The sequence below is a fragment of the Lissotriton vulgaris genome, chromosome 3_1, assembly GCF_964263255.1.
Source record: "Lissotriton vulgaris chromosome 3_1, aLisVul1.2, whole genome shotgun sequence".
NCBI lineage: Eukaryota > Metazoa > Chordata > Amphibia > Caudata > Salamandridae > Lissotriton > Lissotriton vulgaris.
The window spans coordinates 1,921,183,312-1,921,198,560 of NC_141689.1; the positions used below are offsets into that span (position 1 = coordinate 1,921,183,312).

The following is a 15,249-nucleotide window of genomic DNA, read 5'->3' on the forward strand; positions in this document are numbered from 1 at the left end:
TCTCCAGGGCTGCTCTAGAGTTCTGTATGTCAGTTCTCGAGGCCTGTATCGCTTCTAGGAGCATAGCGGTGTCCGTTTGTGCGTCCCGGGCCCCCACATTTGCGTCTCTCTGTGCTTGCGTAGTAGTATAGTTCTCAATGGATTCCTGCCTGGCAGGCCTTGGCGCCGGGTCTCTCTTGCCCATGCTGTCTCCCAAAGGTCCCCCCGCTGTTGGTGTCCTGGAGCTGGCGTGGGGAGGGGGCAGTGGTCTCAGCGTTCCCAATGTGGTATCAGCACAGGGTTTGGTACGAGCCTCACGTCCCCACCGCCCCGCGGGCCTCTCCAACACTATTTCTGATGCAGTGGGCCCTCCGCAGTGGGGCAACCAGATCCAGCCTGGTGGGCCAGGCCCTGCTCACGCTGTACTCGGGACTCCGTCGCGATGTGAGCTCTCCGGGGGGCCCCAGCGCATACTGGAGGTGAGGAGGGGGGGGCAAGCAGGGAGCCCAAGTTCACAGTGCAGGGCCTCAGATCCTCCCGTCACCTCCGTGTGCAGGCCGGTGCTCCGCAGGCCCGCGGCGCCGTCATTAGCGGGGGCGGGAGGGGGGAGGCAGGACGCCCACCACGCTCTGGCCTCGGAGATCACCGCAGGAGTTCCGATCCTTCCTCGGTCTCCACAGAGTTGCGTCGGGCCCAGGGGGGGCCACCCTGCGCAGGCCTCACAATCCGGGCAGGGAGCAGCAAATCCAGGCCCCGGCTTCACAGGCCCCAGCCCGTCTCCGCTCCCGGGGCTTCTAGGGAGTCGGGGGGGGGGGAGTCCCCAGCAGCGAGGCGAGGCGAGGCCCTGGGTTTTCCGCTCCACCGCCTAACCTGCACCGCAGGCACGGGCCTCAGTGTCTCCGGGCACCGCCATTTTACGTAGCCAGGGCCGCCGTCTCCAGGGGCATGCCGCCCGTTATCTCGCCTCCGCTCGGATGTAGGACGGGTCCGGTGTTCCCCCCGGGTGCCGCACGTCCTCCGCCGCCTCCCCAATCGATTTCTGTAAGTTTCTTAGCTGCCAGGTAGTTATTACGTCGGATCACACACAGTCTTGCCGGGAGCTGCGCCTAGGCACGTCTCACTCAGCCATGCAGCTGGCCACGCCCCGTTGCTCTTCATGTTTAACCAGGGTTCCTCGTGCAATATATAGTAACCCCATACATTCTGAGAAATGCTGTATCCAGGCACTCCCTCTGCATAATATGAGCGGTACTTCAATCCTAAGGCATGAAGATGAGCCCATTACATTTATGGCAAAGTCTATATGACGTGGATGCCATGTGAATAATCATTTAATGGTTAAAAGAAACTGATGGTCCACTACACTACAGACCCCTGGACAGCAAAACAAAATGATGGACAATTTTCACAATAGAATTTGCATTTCACTGTCAAGTTGTGTTTCGTATTAGAAAGATATAATTGGGGGATTGCAGGCGTGAATTAGTGTTCACCGGGACTGATAGCAGGTGAAATGCACATGTGCAAAAAACATGACTCGCTCAGGCAGCGACCCCGTCCTGATGTACGGGCACACTTGTAATGAGGCCTGGTGTCTCCTTTATAGAAATGCCCATCCTTCAAACCTAACTCCCTTCTTCTCACTAAAACCATGTGGCCCTGATTCAGTGAAACTACCAAATGGACTTTTTAGGTTTCGCCTATTATCATTCGCTTGCGAATGTAATAGGTGAGAATTCAAGTGCTCCATCGACTCGTCAAACCACTGCGGTTTTTTCACAGTGCATGTGAGTCACGTGACCACACAAGCACGCGCATCTCCCTAATCCGCCTGCCACACTTCTCCTCCCCTCACTCGCATTCCCGCCCCCCCACCACCAGGCTCTCCCGCCCCCATCCGGCTTTCCTCCGCACATCTCCCTAATCCGCCTGCCACACTTCTCCTCCCCTCGCTCGCATTCCCGCCCCCCCACCAGGCTCTCCTGCCCCCATCCGGCTTCCCTCCGGCCAAAAGACTAACTAAAACCACTCGTAGCAAATGCTGCCCGTTCCAAATTAGTTCCATGTCTGAAGGAAATCAGCTGGGCTTCCCAATGCGATGTCTGCTCTCCTTAATGTGCATTTAAATCTACAGTCATGTATTGGTTTTATTCGACATTAGGATGTTTTTTCAAATATATAGTGTTCTTTTAACTAGACTATGCTTGTGTTGTGTGCACATACAAACTAATGTTTTAACTTGTGAAGATTGTACCCAGACTTGAGCAACAAAATAGAGGATTTTCACTTGTGATACGTATGCCACTTCCTGACACATTGCTTTCTGTAACAATGTTATGCTTTGTCTTTGCTTTTTAGTCAATTCCGTATTTTCAAAAGACTTGGCTCGCACAGCCCTAGAACCTACCACATCCTTCCCGAAATCTTTTGTAAAATGATGACGCGGGGTTGTTGAGAATTAAGTGACAACAAAGTTGAGGGAGAAACTGTCATTTACAAAACCAATAGCTCCAACTTTCCAAATGCAAAACCTATTAGCAACGCCAGTGCTTGTTATATAATCTCATGGCTTGCTCTTTCACAATTGCTCCCACTCACATGTTAGGGAAGATTGTTCTTTGGGCATCATTCTTCCAAGTAGACTTTGCTATTGAAACAATGACATTTATTTTTGGGAGTTCTATTATTCACTTTACTTCAGATTCCTATATTGACATACCTTGGCGTATAGCTGAGAAGAAGGAACAATGGACCCCACCTACCAAGTTCAGGTCGCAAAGCTGTGGCTGTCAGATTCTGTGTGCGAATACTACTGACTGACTGTGAACGCAGGAATGAAGGTCTATAAGAGACAACAGACCTCAATTCATGCATTTGCATTTGAAAAATGCAGATTTTTTTTTAATGCTGGCTCTTTTACATCGAGCGAATGGAGCTGCAATTGGAGGGAATTTTGCCGGCTCTTAGACTGTCTCCTCCTTAGTGCCAAAAGCCCACATGTACAAAGTGGAAGACGACCCTCCGGGATGGCTTCCACTTTGTAAATGGATACCACCCCCTTTGAGCGTCAATACTCAATGTATGTCTTGTGACCGCAATTACGGCTGCAAATCGTTGATACTTTGTATTGTAATTGGAATGGATGTGCACCATCTTTTCTTGCTCCATTCTCTGTGCTTTTGGTCATTGTGACTTCTGGTTGTGAAGTTGTAAAGCCTGAGACTGCAAAATGCGGATTTACAACCTCCAAGCCAATTTCTCATATGCTTTGGATAAGTATTCTTCAGAAGCTTCTTAAGTAGAGTGTTATAAAGTATTCAGTCTATGATCTGTTTCACTATCCCTAGTAGCGAGATGCTTGTTTGCCTGAGATATGATGTGAGTGTACATGAACTTGAGATATGATTGAGAGAGGGCAATGACAGTAGCTAATATTAAAATAGTATTGGGACATTGGCAACGCACCAGAGTGGGACTGTGGCTTTTGAAGAAGTTCTGCACAATGTGACTCTCGATAAACATGAACGTGTTTGGAAATAAAGGAAGTTAAGTATCCTGGTTCCTGCCTTGATTTCAACTACTTTTGAGGGTTTCACCATTTACCTATTTTCTTCTTCCTCTTGTCCTAGTGTACAGTGGAGTTGGTGTTTTTATATCCCGTGTACATGACTTGGATGTGTACAGAAAAGTATATAGAAGTTGTAAGGCACGCGACTCCTACAGAATAATAATAAATTGTGATATGGCATAGGAATATTTCGTAAGTTGGTTACTGCGCTACCTTTGTACGTTAGTCGTGGAATGTTGAATAAATACACATGCAGGTGTTTTGGGTGCAGGCGGCTGATACACGTTAGATCATGGATAAGGAAATCTTCTAAGGCCAACGTGAGTCAGTGTATTCCAAATTCTACAGAACATATGCCTTTTAGAAACGTGGATACAAATTACCACTTGAATATGAATTATATTGTTCTGCCAAAGCCACAATTTCCATAGGTACGGTTGTGCCGTTCCCTGCCCCGTGAATTGGAATTACGTGCATACATTTGTCCTTGTATGTATGTACCTTGGGTTCAACTGGGGTTTCACATTTCACTGTGTGCCAGGGAGATATGACATCAGTTTAGAGGAAATACATGGTTTTACTATAACTCGAATAGAGTGATAATCAATAAAGGTGACCCCTTCGAGTTCCGGTAGGACGCGGGCTAGCTGCCTTTTAATCAGCAGTGGCGGGATGAGGCGAACTACCCCCACGAGGCTTCACTCCCATACTTGCAGCCGCCGGTGCACTCAGTGAGCTAACCGAGGCAATTCTGCTGCGGGAAACAGCCACTACAACGAGGCCGTTTCCACGCTGTACTTAACCACGCATGCTGCTTCAGCCGAATGCTTTTCTCAAGATATTGGCCCGCGTTGAAACATGAGTGTTTAACGTGACCTGGGGCACTGGACTACGGTAAACGTACAAGGTACATAGGAAAGGAAAAAAAAAACAGAAAACTGAACGGAAATCATACTTTCAGAATTAAAAAAAAAAACACCTCGCCTTCCAGAACCATCAGCTGCTATCACAAAGTCGAAAGGAAGAGCAAACATATGGGAATGATTACGTGCACGCGATATCTGCGTCAGAGAACGTGGTGTTTCTATTTTGGGATGAGTCTCAATAGGAATCAGAGCTCGTGCTTTATTTGACTTTGCTCTGAATGTCTGTCAGACTTTTGTCCAAGTTGTTTGATGGCACGTTCCCCCAACCCGTGGGCTCCAGCAGCACACCGTGAAATAACACAACTTTACTGGCAGTGAGCCGAAGAACCTACTGTTGGGCTCCTTTGGACTGGCTCCTGGTCTGAAACGAATACAATAAACTCTTATTATGTGATTTACTTCTATTCCAGCTCCTATTTAAAACATCTGTCTCATTTTTTATTATTTCAGGGATCTGGAGAGAGAAGTCTCGTCTATAAAAATAACATGTTTTATGGATTGCAGGGCAGTATGAAATATGAACTGAATTTCGGTGCACACACTGTTTCTATGTGGTTCCTCAAGTCACAGGTTTGAGCTTTCTTGCACTCCATATGTCAGGTTTCACCTGTATCCAACAGGTTTCATTTTTTTTACTTTAGCAGATAAACCACACTTCCTCATTGCGTCATTGATTCATAGATATCTGTCTTTTAAAACTAGCACGTTTTAGTAGGTATTTTAGGAGAATATCTCAAAACCTTAACTTAAAAGGCAATTTTGTGACACTATTTTTCTATGGAGTTTTGGTGACGTGTTTTTTGGACGATTCAGAAAAGGGGGTGGTGATGAACAGAGTGTCTGAATTAAGCAGACCACTCTTACCCAGTCCAAAGATCAGGGCTTGATCCATCACCGTTATTTATCTCACTGCACCATCCCAGCTCAGAACCTGGCTATATGCAAATCAGTCTGTCCCTGGCCCAGTGCATCCTGGGAACAGGGCAGACTAAACTACCAAGCCAATTCTTCACCAGAAAGGAGACAAGCTACCGGGGACCGGTTTCTGGCATTTCAGCCGTCGTCGGCCCGGCTTGCTTGAATCCTGATGGTGCAGTGAGAAAGGGACTCATGTCTGAGTATACCCTGCCACACCTATAGTGGCCAAAAACGATTCAGAAAAGGGGGTGGTGATGAACAGAGTGTCTGAATTAAGCAGACCACTCTTACCCAGTCCAAAGATCAGGGCTTGATCCATCACCGTTATTTATCTCACTGCACCATCCCAGCTCAGAACCTGGCTATATGCAAATCAGTCTGTCCCTGGCCCAGTGCATCCTGGGAACAGGGCAGACTAAACTACCAAGCCAATTCTTCACCAGAAAGGAGACAAGCTACCGAGGACCGGTTTCTGGCATTTCAGCCGTGGTCGGCCCGGCTTGCTTGAATCCTGATGGTGCAGTGAGAAAGGGACTCATGTCTGAGTATACCCTGCCACACCTATAGTGGCCAAAAACGATTCAGAAAAGGGGGTGGTGATGAACAGAGTGTCTGAATTAAGCAGACCACTCTTACCCAGACCAAAGATCAGGGCTTGATCCATCACCGTTATTTATCTCACTGCACCATCCCAGCTCAGAACCTGGCTATATGCAAATCAGTCTGTCCCTGGCCCAGTGCATCCTGGGAACAGGGCAGACTAAACTACCAAGCCAATTCTTCACCAGAAAGGAGACAAGCTACCGGGGACCGGTTTCTGGCATTTCAGCCGTCGTCGGCCCGGCTTGCTTGAATCCTGATGGTGCAGTGAGAAAGGGACTCATGTCTGAGTATACCCTGCCACACCTATAGTGGCCAAAAACGATTCAGAAAAGGGGGTGGTGATGAACAGAGTGTCTGAATAAAGCAGACCACTCTTACCCAGTCCAAAGATCAGGGCTTGATCCATCACCGTTATTTATCTCACTGCACCATCCCAGCTCAGAACCTGGCTATATGCAAATCAGTCTGTCCCTGGCCCAGTGCATCATGGGAACAGGGCAGACTAAACTACCAAGCCAATTCTTCACCAAAAAGGAGACAAGCTACCGGGGACCGGTTTCTGGCATTTCAGCCGTCTTCGGCCCGGCTTGCTTGAATCCTGATGGTGCAGTGAGAAAGGGACTCATGTCTGAGTATACCCTGCCACACCTATAGTGGCCAAAATCGATTCAGAAAAGGGGGTGGTGCTTAATTCAGACACTCTGTTCATCACCACCCCCTTTTCTGAATCATTTTTGTCCACTATAAGCGTGGAAGGGTATACTCAGATGTGAGTCCCTAGCTCATTACACCATCAGGATTCAAGCAAGCCGGGCCGAAGACGGCTGAAATGCCAGAAACCGGTCCCCGGTAGCTTGTTTCCTTCCCAGTATAAGAATTGGCTTGGTAGTTTGGTCTGCCCTGTTCCCATGATGCACTGGGCCAGGGTCAGACTAATTTGCATATAGCCAAGTTCTGAGCTGGGATGGTGCAGTGAGCTAAAAAACGGTGATGGATCAAGCCCTGATCCTTGGACTGGGTAAGAGTGGTCTGCTTAATTCAGACACTCTGTTCATCACCACCCCCTTTTCTTAATCATTTTTGTCCACCATAAGCGTGGAAGGGTATACTCAGATGTGAGTCCCTAGCTCATTGCACCATCAGGATTCAAGCAAGCCGGGCCGAAGACGGCTGAAATGCCAGAAACCGGTCCCCGGTAGCTTGTTTCCTTCCCAGTATAAGAATTGGCTTGGTAGTTTGGTCTGCCCTGTTCCCATGATGCACTGGGCCAGGGTCAGACTAATTTGCATATAGCCAAGTTCTGAGCTGAGATGGTGCAGTGCGCTAAAAACCGGTGATGGATCAAGCCCTGATCCTTGGTGTTTTTTGGAAGCATAAAATCACAAATCTTACATTTTAAAAAGTCATTTCCTACCAGTTCTGTTTTTAAAGAAATCCTTCTAAAGTGTTAAAAGTTCCTTCTTCATAGGCTTACAGTGGTACCATGAAGATAGCGAAGGACATCACTGCTTAGGCCATATAATGTAATACGCTGTTCCTCGCAGAAGTGAACCACTATAACAGAACAGGTCTGGCTTATGCAAGAGCTATTGCCTTTGCCAATATGCTTTAGCCATGTACACCAGCGTGACTACTGTTCAGCATGGCTAAATGTTAGTAGAGTAAAGAAGAGTGGAGTATCATAAAATGGAGTAGAGTGGAGTGGAGTGTTATGGAGTGGCGTAGAGAGTGGTGGAGTGGCGTAGAGTAGTGTAGAGTAGAGTAGAGTAGAGTTGAATAGAGTGTCTTGGAGTGGCATAGATTGGAGTGGTGTAGAGTGTTGTGGAGTGTAGAGTGTTGTAGAACGAAAGGACATAGAGTGGAGTAGAATTGAATGACGTAAAATGGGGCAGATTGTTGTAGTGTGGAGTGGCATAGAGTGGAGTGGAGCAGTGTAGAGCAGAGTGAAGTGGCGTTGAGTGTATTGCGTAGAGTTTTGTAGAGTAGAGTGACATAGAGAGGAGTAGATTGTCATAGAGTGGAGTGGCATAGAGTGAGTAGTGTAGGAGAGTGGAATATCAGAGTGGAGTAGAGTGTTGAAGAGTGGCGTGGCATAGAGTGTCAAGAGTGGAGTGGCTTAGACTGTCAGAGTGTAGTTTAGAGTCGAGTGGAGTAACGTAGAGTGGAGGCAGCTGAGATGTCTATCGGTATTAGGAAGCAGGTGTCCTCTTCATCTACGGTCGAGAGGGCATCGTCTTTGATGTGTAAGGTAGCAGTTTCTGTGCTGCAGCTTGATCTGAAGCTAGGTAGGTAGTTGTTCAGGAGATAGTTAGGACTGATGTGATTATGGAGTTGAACATAGATTGTTTTATCAATGATATTGCTGATGAACGATAGGTGACTGATGGGCCAGTAGCTGCAAGGTCATCAGAGTCTACTGTAGGTTTCTTTAGGAGTGGGAGGATCTGACCTGTCTAGAGATCCTCTGGAAAGATGCCTTGAGAGAGGGAATAATTGACAATGGTAAGTAGGGGTAAGAGAGCATCTTCAGAGAGAGCTTTGACTAATGGCGATGATAAGACATCATATTCATTAATAGTGGCTTTGAGGGAGTTGAGTATGAAAGCGAGAGCTGGGAGAGATAGGGCTTTGAAGGCTGACCATTGCAAGATCATACGGGAAGGGAGTTGGATGTAAGAGATGAAGCAGGCTAGTTAATGTCGATGTGCTGCAGGATTTTCTGCCTTTCTTCAATGAATAAAGGGTTGATGCCATTGCACTTTTCTGTGGATTGAGGAATAGGTGGGTCAGGCAGGGGTTGATGCAGTGCTTGATTATCTTCAACAACCACAGTTGATGGACAGAATGCAGAACAATGTCATACATTCACCCCAGTACAGAGATCTGGGCCTAAATCCATTGTTTTTTTGCACTCCACACCACCCCAGTTCAGACATGGCCATATGCAAATCAGTCTGACCCTGTGCCTCATGGGAACAGTCCAGCCTGAACTGCCAAGCCATGCCTTCTCTGGACCGGAAATAAACTTCCGAGGACCGGTTTCTGGCATTCCAGCCGTCTGCCCAGATCTCTGTACTGGGGTGAATGTATGACATTGTTCTGCATTCTGTCCATCAACTGTGGTTTTTAGGTCTCTGGCGTTAACCGCGCAAAGCGCGGTCTCGCCAGAGACCTATTGTGACCGACACTGCTTCCCAGGAGAGGGGACAGGAGCTGGCCACGCGCAGGGAATTGAGCGGGCCACGCACACGCGAACGCTCTCGCTGTGGCCAGCTCCTGTCTCCTCTCCTGGAAAGCTCCAAGACCCACGCATGCGCACACACAGAGACACACACACGGGCGCCCATGCACGCACGCACATACATACAGAGACACACACTCCCCCCACGCATACACACACGTGGCACACACACACAAGTGCACCGAGCCCCCCCCGTCGCACACACACACACACGAGTGAACCTAGACCCCCCCCCCAGCCCTTTTCAACTTACCGGGCCAATCTCGGGGGACTCCGCTCTCCGCAGGCGGCAGGCACCGGGCATGTGCAACACTTGCGCAACCTCCTTCTGGCGGCCCCGGGGCTCTCCACCTCTCACAGGAGCTCCAGGCCGCGAGACGCTTTCACTCCGCCTGCCTCCTCTTCCGAACCCGGAAGCAAGCCGGGCTGAAGACGGCTGGATTGCCAGAAACCGGTCCTCGGAAGCTTGTTTCCGGTCCAGGGAAGGCATGACTTGGCAGTTCGGGCTGGACTGTTCCCATGAGGCACAGGGTCAGACTGATTTGCATATGGCCATGTCTGAACTGGAGTGGTGTGGAGTGCAAAAAAACGATGGATTTAGGCCCAGACTCTGTACTGGGGTGAATGTATGACATTGTTCTGCATTCTGTCCATCAACTGTGGTTTTTGCATTTGTCACCCCGAGTGGGATAGGTATGCTCAGACGTGAGTCCCATGCTCTCCATACCACTGGATTCAAGCAAGCCGGGCTGAAGACGGCTGGAATGCCAGAAACCGGTCCTCGGAAGCTTGTTTCCGGTCCAGGGAAGGCATGGCTTGGCAGTTCGGGCTGGACTGTTCCCATGAGGCACAGGGTCAGACTGATTTTCATATGGCCATGTCTGAACTGGGGTGGTGTGGAGTGCAAAATAACGATGGATTTAGGCTAGCCCTGGGCGTAGTGGGGCTTCGCAGAGCTACGCAAAGTGGGCGAGAAACTACGCCCACCTCCGCACTCCGCGTAGCCCCACTACGCAAACACGACTGGCCGCCAGCCCCGCCACCCGCCTCCCTCCCGCCCTCCCGCCCTCCCTAAATACTTTCAATGAAACGAGTAAAATAATTAAAACGCACTTACCTTGCCCGCCGCTGCCCGCCGCGTCCCCGGGGCTCGCTATCTGCAGTCTTCCGTCTTGTTTACTAATGCGCATACGCGGGCGGCCGCGCATGCGCATTTCTCACGAGAAAATGCGCATGCGCGGCCGCCCGCGCATGCGCATTAGTAAACAAGACGGAAGAATGCAGATAGCGAGCCCCGGGGACGCGGCGGGCAGCGGCGGGCAAGGTAAGTGCGTTTTAATTATTTTACTCGTTTCATTGAAAGTATTTAGGGAGGGCGGGAGGGAGGCGGGTGGCGGCCAGCTACACTCCGTCTGCGGAGCGTGCGTAGTGCCGCCTGGCTACGCCCGCTCCGCAAAATGCGGAGTAGGCGACACTACGCACACTCCGTGCACGGAGCGTAGCTGGCCGCCCACCCCTAATTTAGGCCCAGTTCTCTGTACTGGGGTGAATGTATGACATTGTTCTGCATTCTGTCCATCAACTGTGGTTTTTGATTATCTTCAACAGCATTTTTTCCGTTGGTGGCTTCATTGATGGTGCTGAAATAGTACTTGCTTTAGCAGATGTGATGAGCTTCCAGCATGTTGCACAGATGGACTTCAGAATCAAGAGGTTCTTGGGACTTCTGTTTTTTTCCATTTTCTTTGCTGTCTGTGGATGGATTGTTAATTTTTAGCAAGGTCTTTAGAGTGCCAGGGAGCCAAAGGCTTTGGCTTGTGTTTTGTAATTGTAGTGTGGATCTTCACATAGCTTTCCAAAAAAAGCTTTGGAGTTGTTTCGGATGTTGGCTTCTGACGTACATTTAGTAGGGGGAGAGATGAGGTCAAACATTATGTTGTCTATGGAGACGTCTGTGAGGGATCTGAAGGTATGGTCTTTTCTTTTGTATAGATCTTGGTTTGTTGCTAGGATGCTGAGTAGGGAGATAGGGATGTCAAAGTGGTTGGTCCAGTCCAGGGGTATGGACTGGAATTAGGTAAACAGGTAAATAGCTACAGGTCAGTCTTGATGTGAAGCACAAGACCTGCTTCCGCTTTTTTCTTGTCTTTAGGGACTTTAAAAGTTAAGCTGGGTGTGCTGTGATTTATCCTGGAATCTCTCCAATAATGAGGTTATCTTTTGGTCATGGAAGTTGAACTAGTTTGAATACTCTGAAAATTAAGCAGCATGTTTTGAAATTAATCAGGGCTACAAGTGGGAGCCAATTAAGTTTCATTAGTGGAATGATATGTGGTTGTATTCGTCATTCAGACATTTCAACATTTGAAAATGTGATGGTTCATGTGACAGTGTTTAGGTCATTCCAATTGACATCCTGATATGGGCATCTAGTTGTACCAGTAAAGTTGTAGAAGTGCAGCTTGTGTAGTGGAGTTTTGGTCATGAAGCTGCATCACAACTCTAAAGTGGGATCATTTAGCCAGGGTAGCTTACATAAGGTGAAGTCTTGTCTGCAAGAAGCTCTAAAGTCAGAGGTTCAGTACTGTCTGTGAGGTCCAATCGTGTCTGTGAAGCTCAATCATGTTTGTGTAAACTAATCTGCCCACCGTTGGCGGATGTGGACGGCGACCTTTCTCATGATTGCCAAGATATGTATTCTATGACAATGGCACTCCACACAAGTGCTAACACAACTGGAATGGATTACTGAAATTTACTGCTTAGCCACCTACGAAAGGCATGTATACAAAATCCAGGATCAAATGCCCCAGTTTGAACAGGTACAGCGTCCCTTTATACAGCTGCAAGAATCGTAGAGAGATAGAACGAGAGAGGACACCACCCCAATCTCTCACGATTACACGGGGAGGATGGTATACAGGATCCTATGTGGGGACACCCGTCTTTGTCTATTGGTGGCAGGTGATTAAACTGGATAACCCTGAAAGACGATAGTTGGCTGATTGCTGCATCCCATTTATTGTTTTAGTCTTTTCTTCATCCTTAAAAATTATTCTGACCTTGAGGTGGGAGGAAGTTGTGAATCCTTTTAGGATATTTGAAATCTGTATGGTGTGGAATTGTGGGAATTGCTAATATCCACAGAGGTGACTGAGAACCGAGTATTCTACTGTTCTTTTGTTCTTCTTTTCACTTTGGTGATTCATACTCCTTATATTAGACCTTCTTCAAAGGTTCGCATTGTAGTGCCGTATGTACCTATTTGGTGTCCAAGGGATAGAACAATGTATTTTGTTTTGAAAATCCAATAAAGAATTGTTCCAAAAAAAACAACTTACCTGCCTACTGTGTATGATACAGGCTGTTCGATGCAGTGATGTCTGTGACATGTTACTTATAGCTCCAAGATAAAGTATGTTTTTAAATTGCAAATTCTTCTGAGGTAGTAGTATCTGCAACGTGCAGTAACTATCTATGAAGCGCAACAGTATTTAGGCAGCATCATTGTGTATGATGGGCAATAACAATTGCTACGACATTTAGGTCTGTGAGGAGTGGTGTTAAGTAGATCAGCCGCGGCCCGTGCAGGTAAGAGCAGTGGTGCGATGGGGCCGGGCGGCGAGGGATTTCGTCAGACAAGGATGAGGGGGAATTAAATAAATAATTAATTTTCCCTCCCCCACTCGGCCCCACCTCTCTTACCTGCACAGGCCGCGGCTGAAGTAAATGCAACTGATACACTATGAAGTGAACTTAGTATGCTCTGTATTTCCATCTGTAATGCAAGTGAAAAAAATAAGGTTCTTTCAACCTTGACTGAAGTACCCACTTCTACGTAGTGATCTTTGTCTTGCAACTTCTGATTGTGTGGCAGTCTTTAACCCTAGTAGCCCTTCGCCTTAGTACCTATTTATAACTCTCAAAGTATCTTTAAGTCTTTTTTTAATTATTGAGGTTATAGCACAAAGCACAAAAATAACCCGATCAAAACACAAATGGCCTGATTATGAGTTTGGCGGTCCATGCATGTTGGTGCATGCTAGATTCACACATTGTGCCCACCTGTGTGCATGGAACCCCAGTTCCAGTGTGGCATGGACTTACTGGACGCTTCCACTGCAGTGCCCATTTTCAGAGGAACCACCAAAGAAACGCCTGCCAGACACGAGAAATCTCGTCATCTGGTGGGTGGTGCTCACATGGCTTTGGCAGTGTGGGAGCGGGGCAGCACCATGGTGGACCTGCTCCCACACCACCAAAGTCGTAATCCGGCCAATAGTAATTTTCATGCTGTCTGTTTGCCCATTCTCTATATTCTAAAATAAATCTCTATGTTCATATTACAGGTGAGATGAGTGAGAGTCGAGCCAAAAGAGTGCGAATTAAGGAAGTTGACGGCTGGACGCTAAAGTTACTTATTGACTATGTTTACACAGCAGAGATCCAGGTCACTGAAGAAAATGTTCAGGTAAGAGGGAGAAGTTCGCTTAATACCACTTAGTGTCCATTCCTGACGTTTGTTCATGGTTCCACTAATGCTTTGGATATGTGGTGTGAAAACACATTTGTTTTGTGGCAGATTGCATCAACGATATTGCCTCGTAAGATGAATGGCCATGATATTGCCGGACACATTGGCACCACTTCTGAGGGTGTTTTGTGTGATTGCCAATTTGGAACATTCCTGCCTTTTCCAGTACATTTTTCAGCTGCCTAGTATTGGATAGCACTTTACGTAGGAAGGTGTTGTTCTTGTCCTTTGACTAAGAAATACTGGTTCAGTCTAAACTTTCCATTGAAATGCATTGGATTTAAATACTGATTTAGAGCCGAAGGATAAACCTGACTTTATGTGGGTCGTTCCAGTAGAGTTATGAATGCTGCCAATTTTCTTTTGAGAATAGCAACATGCTGAGTTAATTTACTTCAATTAAACCCTGTATCAACCATTGTACATATAAGGTCTCACTCAATTTAATGTATCTTAAATTAGACTTTTATTTAAGGGCATATCTTCTGTCAAGATTGGCACCCCCTAATGTTATCTTATCTTCAGAAGGCTACTCAAGAGTTGGCTATTCCCTATATACCCACCATACTCAAACATAAATGTACAGCATATCCCTATGTATATTCACATTTATTTTGAATATGTGTACTCCAGTGTGTAAATGGGTATAATACATATGTTTTTTGAAATATTTACTCTTTAATTAAGCGTAATGTACATATTACTTATGGTTATATTATTCTATGCATAACTTGTATATAGGTCACTGCATAGTTTTCATATAAGTTATTTCATTAGATGCTTATGCTACTCCATTTATTTATCAATCACAATATGTACATTTTATCATAACTATTTATCTACAATTGCTACACTACTGAAAGAAAAGAATAAAAAAAATACAACGCACAAATAAATTAGTTTAAAGTACAGCAACACTTAAATGTCTCAGTTTATTAAATACAACTTAAATCTTGATATGTTACCTTACTTCTGTATCTATATATTTATTACTTTACTCCTACTGTAAACAAAATAAAACAACAAAAAAGGTTTTGACTTTCTCCAGTGCACTACCCTATATACTTTTCTCAATATATCCTCTAACCCATCTCTCTGACTCATCCCAAACTTCATTCTGCTATTATGATCTCCAATAATACCCTTTCTAGACTCTTTTCTCCTCTATCCCTCATTGCATGACCCCAACCTCATTTTTTTCATGTATCCCTCCTTAGACTCATCCAAGACCTCATTGGTCATTCCAGCCGTCTTCACCCAGGCTTGCTTGAATCCAGTGGCAAAGTGAGCAAGGGACTCACGTCTGAGCATACTCTGCCAACTTAGGGCGAACAAAGAAAAAACAAAAAGCCCTGTATCATAGTGGCAATTTTCCTCACTTCCATATACAATACTGTGACTTTACCCTTCTACCCACAATATTTATCATGGTGTTTGGTGACTCATTTTCTAAGCGATTATCAGAAATTGAGATGCAAGT

At 46.7% G+C, this 15,249-nt stretch overlaps 1 protein-coding gene across 1 annotated transcript in view; it reads left to right on the plus strand.

Moving 5' to 3' along the window:
- KLHL2 (kelch like family member 2) overlaps positions 1-15,249 on the plus strand; it is a 459,367-nt gene that overhangs the window by 132,046 nt on the left and 312,072 nt on the right. The window contains exon 4 of the mRNA XM_086962394.1: positions 13,585-13,706. Coding sequence (XP_086818520.1) covers positions 13,585-13,706 — 122 coding nt within the window. The remainder of the gene's footprint in view (positions 1-13,584; positions 13,707-15,249) is intronic.